General features: G+C 33.6%; 1 protein-coding gene and 1 long non-coding RNA gene across 6 annotated transcripts in view; one reads left to right on the forward strand and one right to left on the reverse strand.

Annotated features, from left to right (window-relative positions):
* Positions 1 to 2,386, forward strand: part of slc4a1b (solute carrier family 4 member 1b (Diego blood group)) — a 46,921-nt gene extending 44,535 nt beyond the window's left edge. Inside the window, exons 16-18 of one of the 2 annotated variants that reach the window (XM_005156076.6) lie at positions 28 to 197; positions 290 to 463; positions 2,015 to 2,386. In XM_005156076.6, coding sequence (XP_005156133.1) covers positions 28 to 197; positions 290 to 463; positions 2,015 to 2,095 — 425 coding nt within the window. In that variant the 3' untranslated portion in view covers positions 2,096 to 2,386. 2 annotated transcript variants of the gene reach the window in all.
* A 2,611-nt stretch (positions 2,387 to 4,997) lies between these two features.
* Positions 4,998 to 9,156, reverse strand: LOC137496793 (uncharacterized). Of its 4 annotated transcripts, none has more exons than XR_011017375.2 (7): positions 8,447 to 9,156; positions 8,100 to 8,155; positions 7,646 to 7,699; positions 7,421 to 7,542; positions 6,945 to 7,059; positions 6,187 to 6,292; positions 4,998 to 5,240 (listed from the first exon to the last, which is right to left on the reverse strand). It is a non-coding gene; the product is annotated as an uncharacterized lncRNA (long non-coding RNA). The 4 variants fall into 4 exon arrangements; XR_012388069.1 differs by having other exon boundaries at positions 8,272 to 9,156; XR_012388068.1 differs by having other exon boundaries at positions 7,421 to 7,539; positions 8,447 to 8,513.
* Positions 9,157 to 17,254: the final 8,098 nt, after the last annotated feature.

The raw sequence follows: 17,254 nt of genomic DNA on the forward strand, positions 1-17,254 counted from the left end.
TCTTCTCACTGGCATTATTGTTTGCAGGTCTTTCTATTCTCATGGAGCCCATTTTGAAAATGATTCCCATTACAGCTCTGTTTGGAATCTTCCTCTACATGGGAATCACATCACTGAGTGGTATTCAGCTTTGGGATCGAATGCTGCTTCTTCTTATTCCCAAAAAGTATCACCCTAATGAACCCTATGCTACAAGAGTATGTGAAGAACTTCTCACATATTCCATTAGAATAGTTGATATTTTTCCTTGGTTTGCACATTTGATGGTGGTCACTGTCTCCCTCTGCAGGTCAGCACCAGTAAGATGCACGTGTTCACTGCCATTCAAATGGTGTGTTTGGCAGTCCTCTGGATAGTGAAATCAAGCCCAGCGTCTCTGGCTCTACCATTCGTCCTCATACTCACCATCCCTCTGCGCATGTTCATGACCGGACGACTTTTCACAGAGCAAGATATGAAGTTTGTAAGTGAAACATTAACAGACAATTATTATTACAAGTTGAGGAAATAATCAGCATTTTTATTTCAGGTGAACTATTCATTTAAAGGGGACCTTTTATGCAAAAAACACATTTATACGGTGTTTAAACAAAGTTGTGTGGCACCAGTGTGTGAATATAGCCAGCCTCTTATGGTAAAAAAAAAAAAAAAAAAAATGTATATTCACACTTGATAAAAACAGTCTGGAGAAACATTTTGATTCACATATTCCCACTGTTCATGTACATGGGAAAGCCCAGCCCATTAATGACAATATCTCCTTCATTAATATAAACAGCCCTCAGTAAGAAGCAATCGTCCGCCATTAGACTTTTCACACTGTACCTACTGAAGATAATGTCAGAGACTAAGAGCCCTATCATACACCGGGCGCAAGGCGAGGCACAATTGTTGTTTGCTAGTTTCAGCTCAGCGCAAGAGTCGTTTTGACGTTTTGCGCCGCGCTGTTTAAATAGCAAATGCATTTGCGCTCATATGTGCGCCCATAGGCGTTCTGGTCAAAAAAAGGAGGTGTGTTAAGGCGCATCTCTGGCATGTTGCTATTTTGAGAAACTATAATAGACTGTTCTATAGACCAGAACAAGGCCGGTCTAAAGTCCAGCGCAGAGCACGTTAGTTGTGTGCCTCGCTTAAACATTGCTTAATACAGACAGGATGTACAGCAATACGCAAATATATTTACATATGAAAAATAATTAAAATATTAAGTATATATTTATATATGTATATAAAAATAATTTATGCGAAATTCTGTCGTATGGCGCTGCGAATAGGGGCGGGATTAAACAAGCTTATTAGACATTTAAAAAAGTGAGGTAATGCTCCGTGTTTTAAATTTCTGTCCACAGAGGTCATGTTTTGATCCTGGATTGGTCTCACGCAGTCAAGTGATGCGCTTTCCCAGGTCAGAGTTCACCAAGCTTGAACTTTGCACCGCAGCGACCTGTGTGCCCCCAGTGTGACTGCAGCTTTACTCGAGACCTCCAATATCCTCTGAGATAGTTAAAAATATAGAAACCTTACACACCGGCGCACACATACCAATAGGCCCAAGTCTACTCATCATTTAATTTCGAAGAACGCCACTCGGAGACCGTCCTCCATGTTTAGTTCTGGCCTATAATTAGTTTTGATATACTTGAGTGCGGTAAAGGTGTTAGAACATTTAACCTGGTGCCATAAAATCAATATACTGTGTCTTTAATAGAACATAATCACCTGAGGGGTCGCATTTTAATTAACTACAATAACTATTAACTACTATTTTTTTCTTCTGTGGGTTATGGATAAAATATGGTAATTCTAATACTTTAATAAAATGAATTAGATTTTTGGAATTCACCAACCGACCTCCACTCATTGTCCCACGACCCCCTGGGGGTCCTGACCCCCACTTTGAGAACCACTGCTCTCTAGAGACATCAGAGATGCATTTTACATCTTGTAAAAAGGTGCATAAAAGGTCCTCTTCAACATGTCTTGTTTTCTAATCTACATTGTGTCTTCATAATAGCTTGACGGTGATGATTCCAAGGCAACATTTGAAGAGGAGCCAGGAGTGGATGTGTATTCTGAAACTCAGATGCCACTGTAATCAACTTGTCTACAACCAAACCCATTGTTGGCAATCAACAGAATTCGAGAACAGGCAACATATGAAGGATTTGACAATATATCATCACCTTGGAATTATAAGGTTCTATCTGCGTTCTGAATGATATTCAGATATTGAGCTTTAAAGTTTTTGCATTCCATATAGCAAACAATATGTGTGTAACAGTTCTCTTTCATACATTAACATGACAGAGACCCTAAATTTACTCTACATGTAAATTATCAAAGTTCTCTTACATTTGCAAATTGGAGTAAAAAAAAACATGGTAAATGCAGAACCTTCTCATTCTGAAAAGTTACTTTCTGCTTGGAATTATAAGGTTGTATCAGGCAGATCATTCATTGAAGCATTGCTTTTCAAGAAATACAAAAAAAAAAAAAAAAAAAAAAAAAATATATATATATATATATATATATATATATATATATATATATATATATATATATATGTATGTATATATATATATATGTATGTATATATATGTATGTATATATATGTATGTATATATATATATATATGTATGTATGTATATATATGTATATATATATATATATGTATATATATACATATATATATATATATATATATATATGTATATATATATATATATATATATATATGTATATGTATATATATATATATATATATATATATATATATATGTATGTATATATATATATATGTATGTATATATATATATGTATGTATATATATATATGTATATATATATGTATGTATATATATATATATATATATATATATATATATATATACATACATATATATATATATATATATATACATGTATATATATATGTATGTATATATATATATATATATATATATATATATATATATATATATATATATACATACATATATATATACATACATATATACATATATATATATATATATATATATATATTATAATTTAGTGATGATGCTTGAGAAAGTTACATTTTTGCTTTCTAAAACATTTATTTCATGTTTTAGGATGAATATTTTTTTCTTGTTTGAATTAAGCATACAAGGCTGAGCTCAATATTTTGTAAAGTGCAGATGTTAATTTTATCTAATTAATATGTTTATTATTGATATTATAAAATTGTTATGCTTTATATAAATTATTAAAGTATATTTATTGAATTATATGCCCCGTGGATTAAATTAAGTATTTGGCCTTCAAAGCTTAATATTAAAGACTTTAAAAGAAAACAGACAATAATCAAATGAGTTTAATAAATACTGAAACATGTTTCACTTATCATATATACACAAATAAAAAAAAATCACATTTAATATAGAAATGTTTTAATATTCATTTCTATTTTAAACAATGTGAAATTTAACATTTCATCTCAATGTCAAAAAACACTTCTAAATCATCACATTTACACACATCTTAATATTGTGTGGTGCAGCGATATTCAGTCGACTCTGACTGTGATTTTTGTCTTTCTGGTCTTTCCCGCTGTCAATGGAGCAGTCTGGCGAATTAACAAAGAAAGCTAATCCTGATTGGTCCTCGTGCGTGTATTAAAAATGCTGATTGGCTCCAAGAAAGAACCTTATAGAGCCAAGCTAGTGGTCAACTTTGTAGATAAACAGTTTTTGTTTTTTAAATAAAAAGTCCTAGAATGTAAATAACTTTAAAAAAAAAAAACATTCCATAATGTAAATAATTTGTCATTTAATAAGAATATGTGAATAACTCAATTTTGACAAAAATGTCGGCTACAACCTTATAATTCTAAGGTGATGATATTGCCCAACTTTAATGCCTTATTGCAGCAAAGACAAACTTCTCTGGGTTTTCTGTATGTAAAATGTAATAATAATGGTCCATTACAGTTCTTACTTAGAAGCACCGTTTATAACTTTTGCACTAATCTATTGTATTATGAAGGTTTTTTAAGTGCACTTTTGCAGTAATGCCATAGTTTTAAGTTCCTCATATAACAGTTCTTAAAAGAACAATTTTTTATTGGTGTGAAATACATTTGAGTAACAGAAGAACCTTTTTTCACTGTAAAGAACCTTTTTTTCGCAATATAAAGGTCCTACAGATAGTAAAGGTTTTTTTATGGGACCAAAGATGTCAATCAAAATTCGTATTCCTTATTTTTAAACTTTATTTTACATCATAAAATCTATGTACAAACAATTTCTTCTTGTTTGAGGAGTATATTTGGCATTAAACCCGAAGGACTTATTTTTTGAAGTATGCATATATTTTGTGCTGATCAAATAAATTGATAAAAATTTATAAAAGTGTTTTTTTTTACTTTTTTTGTTGGCTGTTTTATGTCAAGTGTTTTAACATGGAAATGTACATAAAACATAAAAGAAAACACAAAAAGTTGTATTGACAAAATGTTCATAAATTAATTAAATTCTAAAGACAAAATTTGTCTACTGTAAAACCCAACAGTCAACTTTATCAAATGAAATGAGAGTAATTCTACACTGTAAACGATTTCTTGTTAAATTAACAGTAAGTTACTGGCAACAATTATCCAGTAGCTGCTGTATTTCATAAAACAGTAACATTACTGTAATACTAATTACTTTAGTATTAGATTTACTGTAAAATGTAATACATCATTTTACTGTTTTCTTTTTATACTGTAACACCAATTACAGTAGTAATACACATACTGCAAAACTGAAAACAGTATTTTACTGTACATTTTTACCATGCAGAACTACGGTATTTTAACGTTACTTTCATTATTACTGTATAGTATTTTACAGTTATTAAATGTTATTTTATTGTATTTAACAGTGCTACTTTATAATGAGCAAAAAAATTTCAAAAATTGCACAAATGTTATTTTAATTGTTCAAGAAATACAAGAAAAATAAAGAATCTGAAACTTTAACTTCACAATAAAAGTTTATTGTGTAAACCCTACTGAAACAGTAGCAATTATTCAATATAACACAGCAACAGAACACTAATGAAAAATTGATCAGTAAAACCAGTCAACAATTAATGCATCAAAAAGCATTACAATTTTAAAAACAGATGAAAATACTGCTACAAGACACGAAATGATGAAGGCCAAATGATGTTGTGGAAAAGGGACAGTGAAAAAGGGCAGGAGCACTTCTGATGATCCTGCAAAAACGACAAGCAAAATCAATCACTGGAGTAAAAACTAATCATGCCTCAAATTATTTCATTCATTCAGAAACCAAACACCGCACTGCTGTTTTATATATATAAAACACTGTTTTTTATCGTTTTTGTTGGCAAAATACAGATTTTTGTCTATTTACAATTACACTAACGTTAATGGGGAAAAGATCAGTCAAGTCAACACTAGTCAAGTGTCCATACAGGTATGTAAAAAATAAAGTCTCATCATAACTTAATGTCTGACTCTGTATAGCTTGAATATCTGATTCCATGACCACACTAGCGCTTCCACGGATTTAAGAGGGGTAAAAACAGTTAATTCTGACCTTAAGAGGCTACATATTAAAAAATAAATAAATAAATAAAATAATTAATTTAACGTGACTAATGTTAATCAAGTACTTTTAGGCTTTTAACATGTGAAAATCTACTTTTAACTTACAGACAAGATTACGTTAGAGAACATGAAAGCCGTGGGTGATTTAAAAAAAAAAATAATGCTAATGATGAGTTACTGACATTTGGTTCGCATAAAACAAAGTAATCACTAAGCATTAATTTTTGGCAAAATCTGCCGAGAGGTGCAGCGACACGATCAAATGTGTTAAAGTTGAGCAAAGAAATGAAGAGTAGTCAAGCAGTCTATTACATGAAATGTTTGTGATAATATTTTGCGGTCAATTCGTATTACTGTATTTTAATATGCAGTGATGGCATGTCAGTGAGACAAATAAATATTATTACACCTCTCCAGTGACATTTCCTCAAATTAAATCATCATAACGTTACTGTGCACAGCATCAGTAAAATGTTAAGAATAATTTAAATACCAAATTTTAAAACAGTCACTGCTGATTACAAACTAACATTAAAGAAGGATTACAGAAATCCTTAATGCATGATAATATGAAGATTTATTACTCACTGATGTCGAAGCACTTCGTCAGAGATGTAGACAGGACAGAATATGTGCCATCAAATGAGCTCTTGTGCAGTCTTTGTTGGACATCAAGGTAGTATGTTCACCCACACTGTAAAAAAAAAAATCTGTTATTTTACATGTTTTTTCCCAGAAGCTAGGGTAATAGAGTCATTTGGTTAAGTGGTTTAAAATAATTTTATTTATTAAATACTTGCTTACCCATATATAGATGTAAAAGTAACCAAAATAAATTATTATTATTAAAACGTGTGGGATACTAAGCATGTTTGGTCTACAGAGAGAAGTAAACATTTACTTTAAGCATTGATCCTAATGAATCTATTTCTGAACTACATCCAACCTCTCCTCTGAAACAGCATTTTTGAGCATTTAGATCAGGGGTGCTCAACCCTGTTCCTGGAGATCTACCTTTCCGCAGAGCTCACCTGCAACCTTGATCAAGAACACCTGTCTTTATTTACCAAGTGCTCCTTCAGATACTATTTAGTTTGTTTAGTTGCGTTTGATCAGGGTTGGAGCTAAACTCTGCAGAAAGGTTGATCTCCAGGAACAGGGTTGAGCACCAATGTTTAAGACAATAAAAAATAAGACATCTAGATGATATTATATATTCAATCATTTGTGAAATTTAAATGACTTATATTCAGTATATACATAACATAAAATTAGAATAAGAATAAAAAAATAATACTCTATGCCAAATAAAATACTTCAGATCTAAATAAAGCAGGTGTTTTTACCTAAAGGTTCCTTTCCTCCAGTTAGTTTATTTGCAGATCCCTCCACATCTGTGCTTTATTTGGTTCTTGACTTAAGAGTAACTGGTGTCACATTCCAGGTCCATCACAATCTGAGCTAGAAAGACAATATGGCAAAAGACAAGACACATATAAATAAGTCTCAGAATAAAATATTTAAAAGGATAGTTTACTATGCTGCCACCATTACTTCATGTGTTTTAAATCCATTTAAATGTCTGTTGAACACTAAAGCAGATATTTTGAAAAATGTTAGAAACCAGAAACTATTGACATCCATATTTGAACCAAATTTCTTTAAAAAATGGAACAAAAAAAAAATCGAACTATTTTGAAACAAGTGGAGGATGCCAAAGATGCCATTATTTTCATTTTTGGGTGAACTGTCCCTTCAATTCAAGTGTCACGCATTACTCATAAAAACTGATGTATCGCTTGAGGAAAACTAAATCAAGTACCTCCTGTGAGCAAGCAGAATCATTATGCCATTGTATTCAGCCAACTGACCCAGCCGAGGCTCGAACCAGCAACCTTCTTGCTGTGAGGTGACAGCACTACCTACTGTGCCACTGCGTCGCTACTGGAAGAAGAAAAAGAGGTTGTACATGAAACTCCTCACAACAAATCTGTGAACAACTTGACATTTCAAAATCTAATAAAAATAAGGAAGACATCAACATTACCTTGAATAATCAAGTGAGGAGAGATTGGTAGCATCAGTTTTTCAGCATCAATTGCTGTAGTTGCAAAAAAGATAAATATAATAAGAGTAAAATGAGACTTAACATTTAATAATCTAAATCTATGGTACAACCATACCAATCTGTATGGGGTTCAAATAAATTTGTATACAAATCATTCCCTACACCTGAACACCAAAAATAAAATGTACAATTAATGACACAATAACGTTATACAATAAGCTCATTAACCAGTGAGAAATAGACAATTAATATGAATTATGTTAATATTAACGTTAGCTTAAAAGACATCAACTGAATTTTATTATCAGCTCAATTTAATAAAACAGTTAGACTTGTTTCATTGTGAGTTTAGTTTGAATAACTAACTTACAGTTTACAAATTTAACCATAATGATAACTTGGTCATAATGACCACATGAAGACCAGAGCTTACCTTAACGTTAAACGTTTAACTTTTCATGGTGACTTTGCCTTCATCTCAGTGTTGTGCTGAAATAGAGAATTCATTAATGCAGTTAACCCCAAGTAAAAGTTACGTTTTTTTTTCAGGTAACTTAACGTTACTATGGTCAAAAACTCACTCAAGATAAACTCACTGTAATTACCTTATCTAATACCTCGCAAACACTACAAACACGGTCTGGCGTCGAATAACGTGACATAAGTACCTAACTTACAACTAAAGAAACTTGGTTAATTATTTTAAATTACACACACACTACACGTAAATATACACAAAACAATCCTTTAACGAACAGAATTTAACTTTTAAACACTTACCGAGGATGAATTCACTGGAAGAAAAGGCGACAGGTGGATTTCAAATTAGAAGAGCCGTTGCTTGCCTGGTGAAGATCGAATCGAGTCGGCTCGGCTTTATGAATCGGCTCCTTAGAACAGTAAAGAGTCGAATCCGCCTAAAACCGATTCCTTTTTGTAAATTATTCTAAGACACAACAATGAATCATTACTATTTCGTTATACTGCTCGGCCACACACATTTATACACATATTGCTGAATATGCTTGTGAACACGTGTGATAAAATAATTCCCGAGCAAACGGTTCAATCCGATTCGGTGTCGTTTGTGTGCTGAACCGAACCAGTGCAAACGTGATATTGATAAAATAGTAATATTGTTTTTTTCTTCTCACTTCACCAGCGAAAATATTACATATATCTGACTTTAACAATAAGAATAAGGTTCGCTTGAAGTGTTTTGAGAATTAATATTTTTTTCTCCCAGAGTTCATTTCACACCAACAAGCAAATATAATGGCGGATGAGAAAAGCCAGATCATATCATAAATATTGCGTTTAATATGTCACAAAATGAAGTTTTAACAGTTTTTCACGCGAGAATGTAGCTCTTCCAAACTCAAATCTGTGGTTTGTTTTTAGATATCATGTTTAATTTCAAGTGTGCTTTGCCGATAGGGGAGATTCTGACCTCCAGGGGATGACGGCGCTCCATCACTCATGTATCCGGCAAACCTCATGCTTTAATCGGCCTAGACATTGAGACATGCCCTGTCTTCGATGACTAGATAATAAATGTGTTATGAAATAAAGTTTTAACCGTTTTTCATTCGAGAATGTAGTTGTTTTAAACTCAATTCTGTGGTTTATTTATTAAGATAGTGCGTATTTTAAAATGTTGTTTTGAAAATGCGGAGATATGTGACCTCTACGGTGGCCCATGGGTGCCCAATATTCTTGAATCCGTCTAAAGCAGGTTGGTCACTCTGACATTTAAGCTGACTTTAAAATCATTTTGTGTGTTTAACAGTCTTTGGTTACGTGAATCAATTTATTTTTGTTCCAATTTACGTTTTGGTTTAGCACAAAGTTATGTTTATTAAATATTATTTAATATTTCCATGTTGCCTTATAAAGTGCACCCAAAAATGGAAAACCAGGGGACAGTTTAATGCACTGAACAGTCTGAAGAAATTGGTTAGGTTATTTACTTCACAAAATAATTTGTCTAAAAATAAATAAACATAATAATCATAATAGTGTGTGTGGAGTTGTTCTTGGTCATTTGCAGTACTGTATTTAGATACACAGTAACAGATTTTTCCCCAAAATTCATTATAAAATCTACAGTAACATACTGTTAACCATGTTCACAGTATAGAAAAGTTGAAAATACATTATTATACTGTGAAAACAACAATATATACAGTAACACACTGTGCACAGCTTATACAGTAAAAAACTGTTGAGAAATGCAGTATAATACTGTGAAAACAACAGAAATCGTTTACAGTGTACTCATTTGAAAAGAGTTTTGTACTCAGTGTTGAAGGTAACGAGTTAATTAAATACCTCATTACATCAACTTAAATGGAGTAAGTTTACAGTACTCGTATAGATTCGTTTTTTTAACTCAAATAGTTTGTTGCAATCGGTTTCCTCAAATAGTTTGAGTTTCCTTAACTTATTGGGTTTTACAGTACACAGTTGGTTTAAATTCTTCTCATTTAATGGGTTTTACTGTGCTCAAATTGCTTTGTTTACTCAAATCGATCAAGTTCACAGTACTCATTAGGATTAGTTTTTGAACTTAAATGGTTTGTTGCAATCAGTTTCCTCAAATGGGTTGAGTTACCTTAACCTTTGGGTATTACAGTGTATAATGCGACTGGATGCTATTTGTATGGATAAATACAGTTGATACACAATATTTCACTAGGTATCTTGCAAAATATATATATATATATATATATATATATATATATATATATATATATATATATATATATATATATATTTATTTATATATTTATATATATTATATATATATATATATATATATATATATATATATATATATATATATATATATATATATATTTGGCTGGTCATTTTCCAGCCTGACCAGCTAGGACCAAGCTGGAAATGGCTGGAAACCAGCCTGGAAATGGCCAAAACCCCTCTAAAACCAGCCTGGTCAACCAGCTAAAACCAGCCAACCAGCCTAGGCTGGTTTAAGCTGGATTTTTCAGCAGGGAAAGCACTGAAATTTCACATTTTCTTATTAAAAATTTGTAAAAATAAAATCCTCCAGCATAATCAGTTGACTCTATTGAGTGTTCAAACTGAATCAGGGTCTGTGTTCAGATGATGATCCCATCGATGGGTTTGCTGCACACATGGATACAATCCCGTGTCCACAGTTAAACATACTACAGAGTCTTTAATGTTGCATAGTTTCATGCAGATAATCGTGTTATTTAGCATCATGGATTCTATGAAATATCCAGCCTGATCTCACGAGGAAACGTAAGTATTTTATATTTTGTCAGTTTGATGGCCAATTCGTATGAATTGTACGATTTTAAAAAGGAGGCGTGGCACCTAACCCACAACCGTCATTGGGTGATGAGCAAATCGTACTAAATTGTACGAATTAGATTGTACAAATTTATACGAATTAGCCACTAAATCAAAAAGTTATGAATTGCTGTGAGATTGCGTTGAAATACCAAGAGATTAAAAAAAAGCTAACAGCTAATGCTAAAAGTCAAATTCAACAAAAAAAAAGCCCAAGACCAGTTGAACAGGTCATTAAACCAGCACAAAACATTTAAGGTAAAATCTTTTTGGGATGCAGCATACTCATATACACAACTAAAAACTCAACTATTTAGTCTCCACTTCCTAATCTGCAATTGCCTCTCTGGATATCACACCAACTGTACAAATAAAATATATACTAATATTAATACTACTAATACTTTCCTTCTTAGATTTTACAGACCTGAAACTTGCCTATAGCACTTATTCATTGTTGCTCTTATAGTTGTGTAAATTGCTTCCTTGTCCTCATTTGTAAGTCGCTTTGGATAAAAGTGTCTGCTAAATAACTAAATGTAAAATGTAAATATAGGAGCGGTCTGATTTTCCTAATGCTGTGTATGGCAAACAAGTTATATTCAAATAATGCTGTTCAGCTGGTCATATCATAACTCCAAAGTTTGGAACAAGTAATGTCTGATGCATTTATCTGGAAAGAGAGGCTGTGAAAAAGTATTGAGTAACCACAAGTACCTCTGTTTAAGAAAGTCTACAGCTACTACAAGACACTCAGGGTTGGGCAAAAATACTTTGAAATGTATTTTAAAATAAAATACCAAATACTTCAAGTTTAGGTGTAGAAGGAGCATGAACTTTCTTCGTAAACCTTCCATCAATAGTTTGATTGGAACAATCACTTCACTATTAATCTGACTGTATTAATAAGCCACTATTAATACTTCGGAGACTCCTGGAGCTTCCGGGAGTGGTGGGATGTCTGATATCTCAATGAGGATGTTTAAGAAAAGGCACAAAATATCATGACAAGGGGAGTTTAAAAAGTTTATTGAAACCTTCAATTTACTGGCAAACTCTTGCAAGATGCATTGATGAAAAATGCCACTGCAGAATAAGAACATTAGACAAGTGTTGAACATTTTTTAGTTATGAATAATTGATTTGATAAAATTGTATTATACCTGTTGAAAGAAACATGTTGCTGAATAAAGGAACATGGAAAATACAGCACATTTCATTTGGATTGTTCTTGGAGGATTTAAAGAAATGTTTCATGAAGTGATGTGTTCAAATTTGAACTCTTTGGAAGTATGAATTATCAGTATTTTTACTTGGAGTAAAATAAGTTTATAAGCAGAAGAATATGATCTGCACAATCAAATGGATGGCTCTGTCGTCCAATGCTGTAGCTTTACTGTTGCAAATAGGGGACACCCTGGCTGTAAGGAGGACTTCATGCCAAAACCATGATAACTACTGTGGATAGACTTAACAATGCTGGTTAAATGGTGACATGTATACAGCCAAATCTACAAAAAAAAAAGCAGGGTTCAGTTTGTCATAGAATGTTTTTGGGTGGCCTGTTCAGTTCAGTCCCAATCTCATGAAAAATGTTTATTCATTTTCTTTTTGACCAAGTCCCTTTATTAATCTGGGGTCGCCACAGCGGAATGAACCGCCAACTTTTCCAGCATAAGTTTTATGCAGGACATGCCCTTCCAGCTGCAACCCTTCGCTTTAAATCCACACTCATTTACACACACTATATGGACAATTTAGCTTACCCAATTCACCTATATCATGTGTTTTTAGACTTGTGGGGGAAAGCAGAGCACCGGCACGAAAAACCACACCAACACGGGGAGAACATGCACACAAACTCCACACAAAAATGCCAACTGACCCAGCCGTGGCTCAAAACAGCAACCTTCCTGCTGTGAGGTGATTGTGCTACCCACTGCGCCACTGTGCTGCCCATGAAAAATGTTATAGTGGAATTTGAAGTAAGCTATATGGCAATGGGCGAGGCAGTGGCGCGAACCTCGGCTCAGTTGGCGTTTCTGTGTGGAGTTTGCATGTTCTCCCTGCGTTCGCGTAGGTTTCCTCTGGGTGCTCCGGTTTCCCCCACAGTCCAAAGACATGCGGTTTAGGTGAATTTGGTAGGCTAAATTGTCCGTATTGTATGAGTGTCTGTGTGAATGTGTGTGTGGATGTTTCCCAGAGATGGGTTGCGGCTGGAAGGGCATCCGCTGTGTAAAAACTTGCTGGATGAGTTGGCGGTTCATTCCGCTGTGGCGACCCTGGATTAATAAAGGGACTAAGCCGACAAGAAAATGAATGAATGCTATATGGCAATGTGAAAACCAAAGTTTATCAATAATCTGGAAGTTTTTCAAATGGGAATTGGGCAAAAAGTTTTAGTTGACACAATAACCTGCAAGAACGTATCTCTTCTGTTAATTTTATGCTGAATTACAGGCCAACTTTTCACTATTATAATTCTCGATTCCTAAATATGGTTCTTTCACTGATTTTTTTTTATTCTACTTTTTAACATGCTCTACATCTTGCATTTGTACCTCACAATAATCTCTTATAAGAAACAAGATGTGTGCCTAACAAGTTATTATGCTTTTATTAAAACTATGTTTAGGGCCTGTTGTAAGACAATCCTCATTTATTATCTCATTTATTTATTTTTTCTTAAATTAAGTCTTGCTTTATTTTTTGGCAACATTTATTTCAGGTTATAAAAAGTAAGATTTATCATTATTATTATCATTAGTATTATTATTTGTTCATTCCATACATCAAGAAAATATGATTTTATAACCCCAATTTTATCCTCCTTACACTGGCTGCCTGTTAAGTTTCGTATTGAATTTAAAATATTACTTCTCACCTATAAAGCTCTAAATAATCTAGCTCCTGTTTATCTAACCAACCTTCTGTCTCGCTACAAACCAACTCGCTCTTTAAGATCTCAAAATTCAGGGCTTCTGGTAGTACCTAGAATAGCAAAATCAAGTAAAGGAGGTCGAGCCTTCTCTTTCATGGCTCCTACACTCTGGAATAGCCTTCCTGATAACGTCCGAGGCTCAGACACACTCTCCCAGTTCAAAACTAGATTAAAGACCTATCTGTTTAGTAAAGCATACACTCAGTGCATCACCTAGCGGGTTCCACACTGGCTTCTGCATCTTGTTTATATACACTATGAACAGCAGCTACGCTAATTATTTTCTTTATTCTCTATTTTCACCTGGGGATACTCATCCCAAGGTCCTCAGATTATGCGGAGTCACTGATTGGATCCAAGACCAGCGACGTGATGATCCCAAGGATTCCATATCCGGGACCAGGCCATATCCTGGGCTGCTGCTGCGCTGATGGTCGTGGGGAGTGGAGAACATGTGTCTGATTCCAGCGACGCTCCAGGGACAGACGAGTCTTCGCTGAGGCCATCTTCCAGCCTAAACCACGGCGAATGAAGCTCTGCACAAGACTTTTGGCCAGCTGAGAAATTAAAATGGTCGTGCCGAACTGAGTCTGGTTTCTCTCAAGGTTTTTTTTTTCTTCACTCCCATCCGTTGAAGTTTTTTTTCCCTCTCCGCTGTCGCCACTGCCTCGCATGGTTCAGGATTGGTAGAGCTACGCATCGATGAATTTGCTCTTCAGTGTTTGAACTCTCAGTAATGATTAAATCACACTGAACTGAGCTAAACTGAACTGAACTTAAAGGGCCATGAAACCCCCTCGTTTCAGCAGGGTGTTTTCACACCTCTACTTTGGAAAAAGTCAGAAAAGTGGGCGTGTCCAGCTCTGTTTAGGGGGGAGTGTCGGAGGAACTAAAGTGGGATGGTGTGGGAGTGTCTATTTGGGCACGCGCGAGTTTCAGTCAAAATACACACACATGAGAAAGTGATGGTGTTTAACCTACAGGGACATCTGTAGTCGAATTATTTGCCAAATTATTAAATGTTGGACTTTAATTGCAGTTTGGCTCTTTCATTCAGGGAATTCATTCATGCCCCTCGCAAAAAATGCGATATTTGATTCGAGGATCTGCTCTAAGCGTGTATTTTTCATGCAATGTTTGATACTGCACGGCGAATGAGAGAAAAAAAACTCAGCATTTCCTGGAAACTTAGATGCACACGGCAGGTAGTGTCAGAAAGCCGCGTGTGTTATTACGGTCACAAAATGCGGTGCTATGTTTGCACTCAGTGCAATAGTTAACTTTATTCGATACGAACAAACTGAATAAACAAATGGTCGCACTGGTCGCTCACTTACCAAATCTGTAGAGACAGGACAATCACCAGCAACTAGAGCCGCGTCATTATGAAGAGAAGACTAACGTTACAAGCGAATCCGGATTTCAGCGTTTGCAGATGAGAACAGCTCTCAGGTAAACAATGTTCCTCCTTAGACACATAAGTTATTTTTGTCGAGCGTCGCGTACACTGTAATCCACACGTGATCCAGATGAACTCTCACAGAGAGAAAATGAAAACGAAACTTAATGGCAGCAAACTATAAAAGCAACACTTCACGCTTGTTTTGCCAACACAACGTGGCGTCTCTGGGGCGTAAACACAGTGACACTAATGAATATTAATGAAGTTGCACAATAGAGCGCGCTGATTAGTTTGAACCGAGCCTTACTCATGCATTAATGCATCACACTGTAAGACGTAATAAGACTCACTCTGGCACAGACGCCCAGTCTGCACGCTGGAATACAACGCTATTATGTCATGGTCGTGACGCAGCTTCAAAAATTCGTTTCAAACAGGAAGTACGAATTTGCTTGAAATAACGCAAAAACAACCAATTTACACTTTTTAGTGAAATATAGGTGTCCTAATAGTGTTTTTAGCGGTGTGGGACACATATACGACTGTCAACAGCTCAAAAAATGTGTTTTGGTGTTTCGTGACCCTTTAAACACTAAAACCTGAACCACACTGTTCCAGTTACTTTGACCATTTATGTGAAGCTGCTTTGACACAATCTACATTGTAAAAGCGCTATACAAATAAAGCTGAATTGAATTTAATTGAATTTCTCCAAATGACTAGTTGATACCAGTCTATGGTTGTTGATATTGATTAAACTTTGATTAAAGTTAAAAGTTTTGTTCATGGTAGCAGAATGTATTTCATTTGTTTGTATTTTTTTTTTTTTTTTTTTTTTCATTTGTTGTATAACAGAAACATAATATTGGTACACACCATTTACAATAATAATCATTAGATTATTTACAATGGTGGAAATAAAGAATGAAAAACAAGAGAAGCAATAGAGAAAAAAAAAACAATTTTAATTTAAAAAAAAATAAAAATAAAGAGATATCAATTGGTTATCTGATCTGAGGATAGATATATAATAGATACAGAAATTGAGAGTAATAACAGCAACTTAGAGATTTAATAGATTATACATATTTAAGGTTGTGCAAAATTGTAATAGAGGTAAAGTTGGTTTTAAATTTGGATATTCAGACATTCTCCTTAATAATATAATTTCAGAAAGTATTCTTTGTTATTTCTAAATAGGGAAATCATATTAGCAGCCAATGACTATTAAAGTATAACATTGTTCACAGTCAAAAAAATAGTGCTAATGTTGTTTTGAAGTCATACCATTTCAGACCGAGTATTTAAAGTAGTGTTGTTAATAATACAGAAACAGTTAAATGAACGAATGTGTGAATATAAAACCAACTTTACCTATCAAATTGTCAATTTGTGTGCTTTCTTGTTAAGTGTATCTGGAATTGTAAGTAAGCAATTTTTTGATCTTCTGTCTAAATGCTATAAATACTGGCTTGCAATTTAAACATTTACATTTATGAATATAAAATCTGCATAAAAAAAATAAGGTTTATTATGAAGCAGATGTAAACATTTGTATAAAAAAATTAAATAACTACTTTTGGAGTCACAGAAAGATTCTGTAAAGTAATATCTGACATACTGTATACAGTTGATGTCAGAATTAATAGCCCTCTGTTTATTTTTTCCCCCAATTTATGTTTAACAGAGAGATTTTTTTTCAGCACACTTCTAAACATAATAGTTTCATAAACTATAATTTGCCATGATGACAGTATATAATATTTTACTAGATATTTTTCAAGACAATTCTATACAGCTTAAAGTGACATTTAAAGGCTTAACTAGGTTAATTAGGTTAACTAGGCAGGTTAGGGTAATTAGGCAAGTTTTTGTATAATGACGGTTTGTTCTGTAGACTATCGGA

This window comes from Danio rerio, chromosome 12 (genome assembly GCF_049306965.1).
Source record: "Danio rerio strain Tuebingen ecotype United States chromosome 12, GRCz12tu, whole genome shotgun sequence".
NCBI classification, from domain to species: domain Eukaryota; kingdom Metazoa; phylum Chordata; class Actinopteri; order Cypriniformes; family Danionidae; genus Danio; species Danio rerio.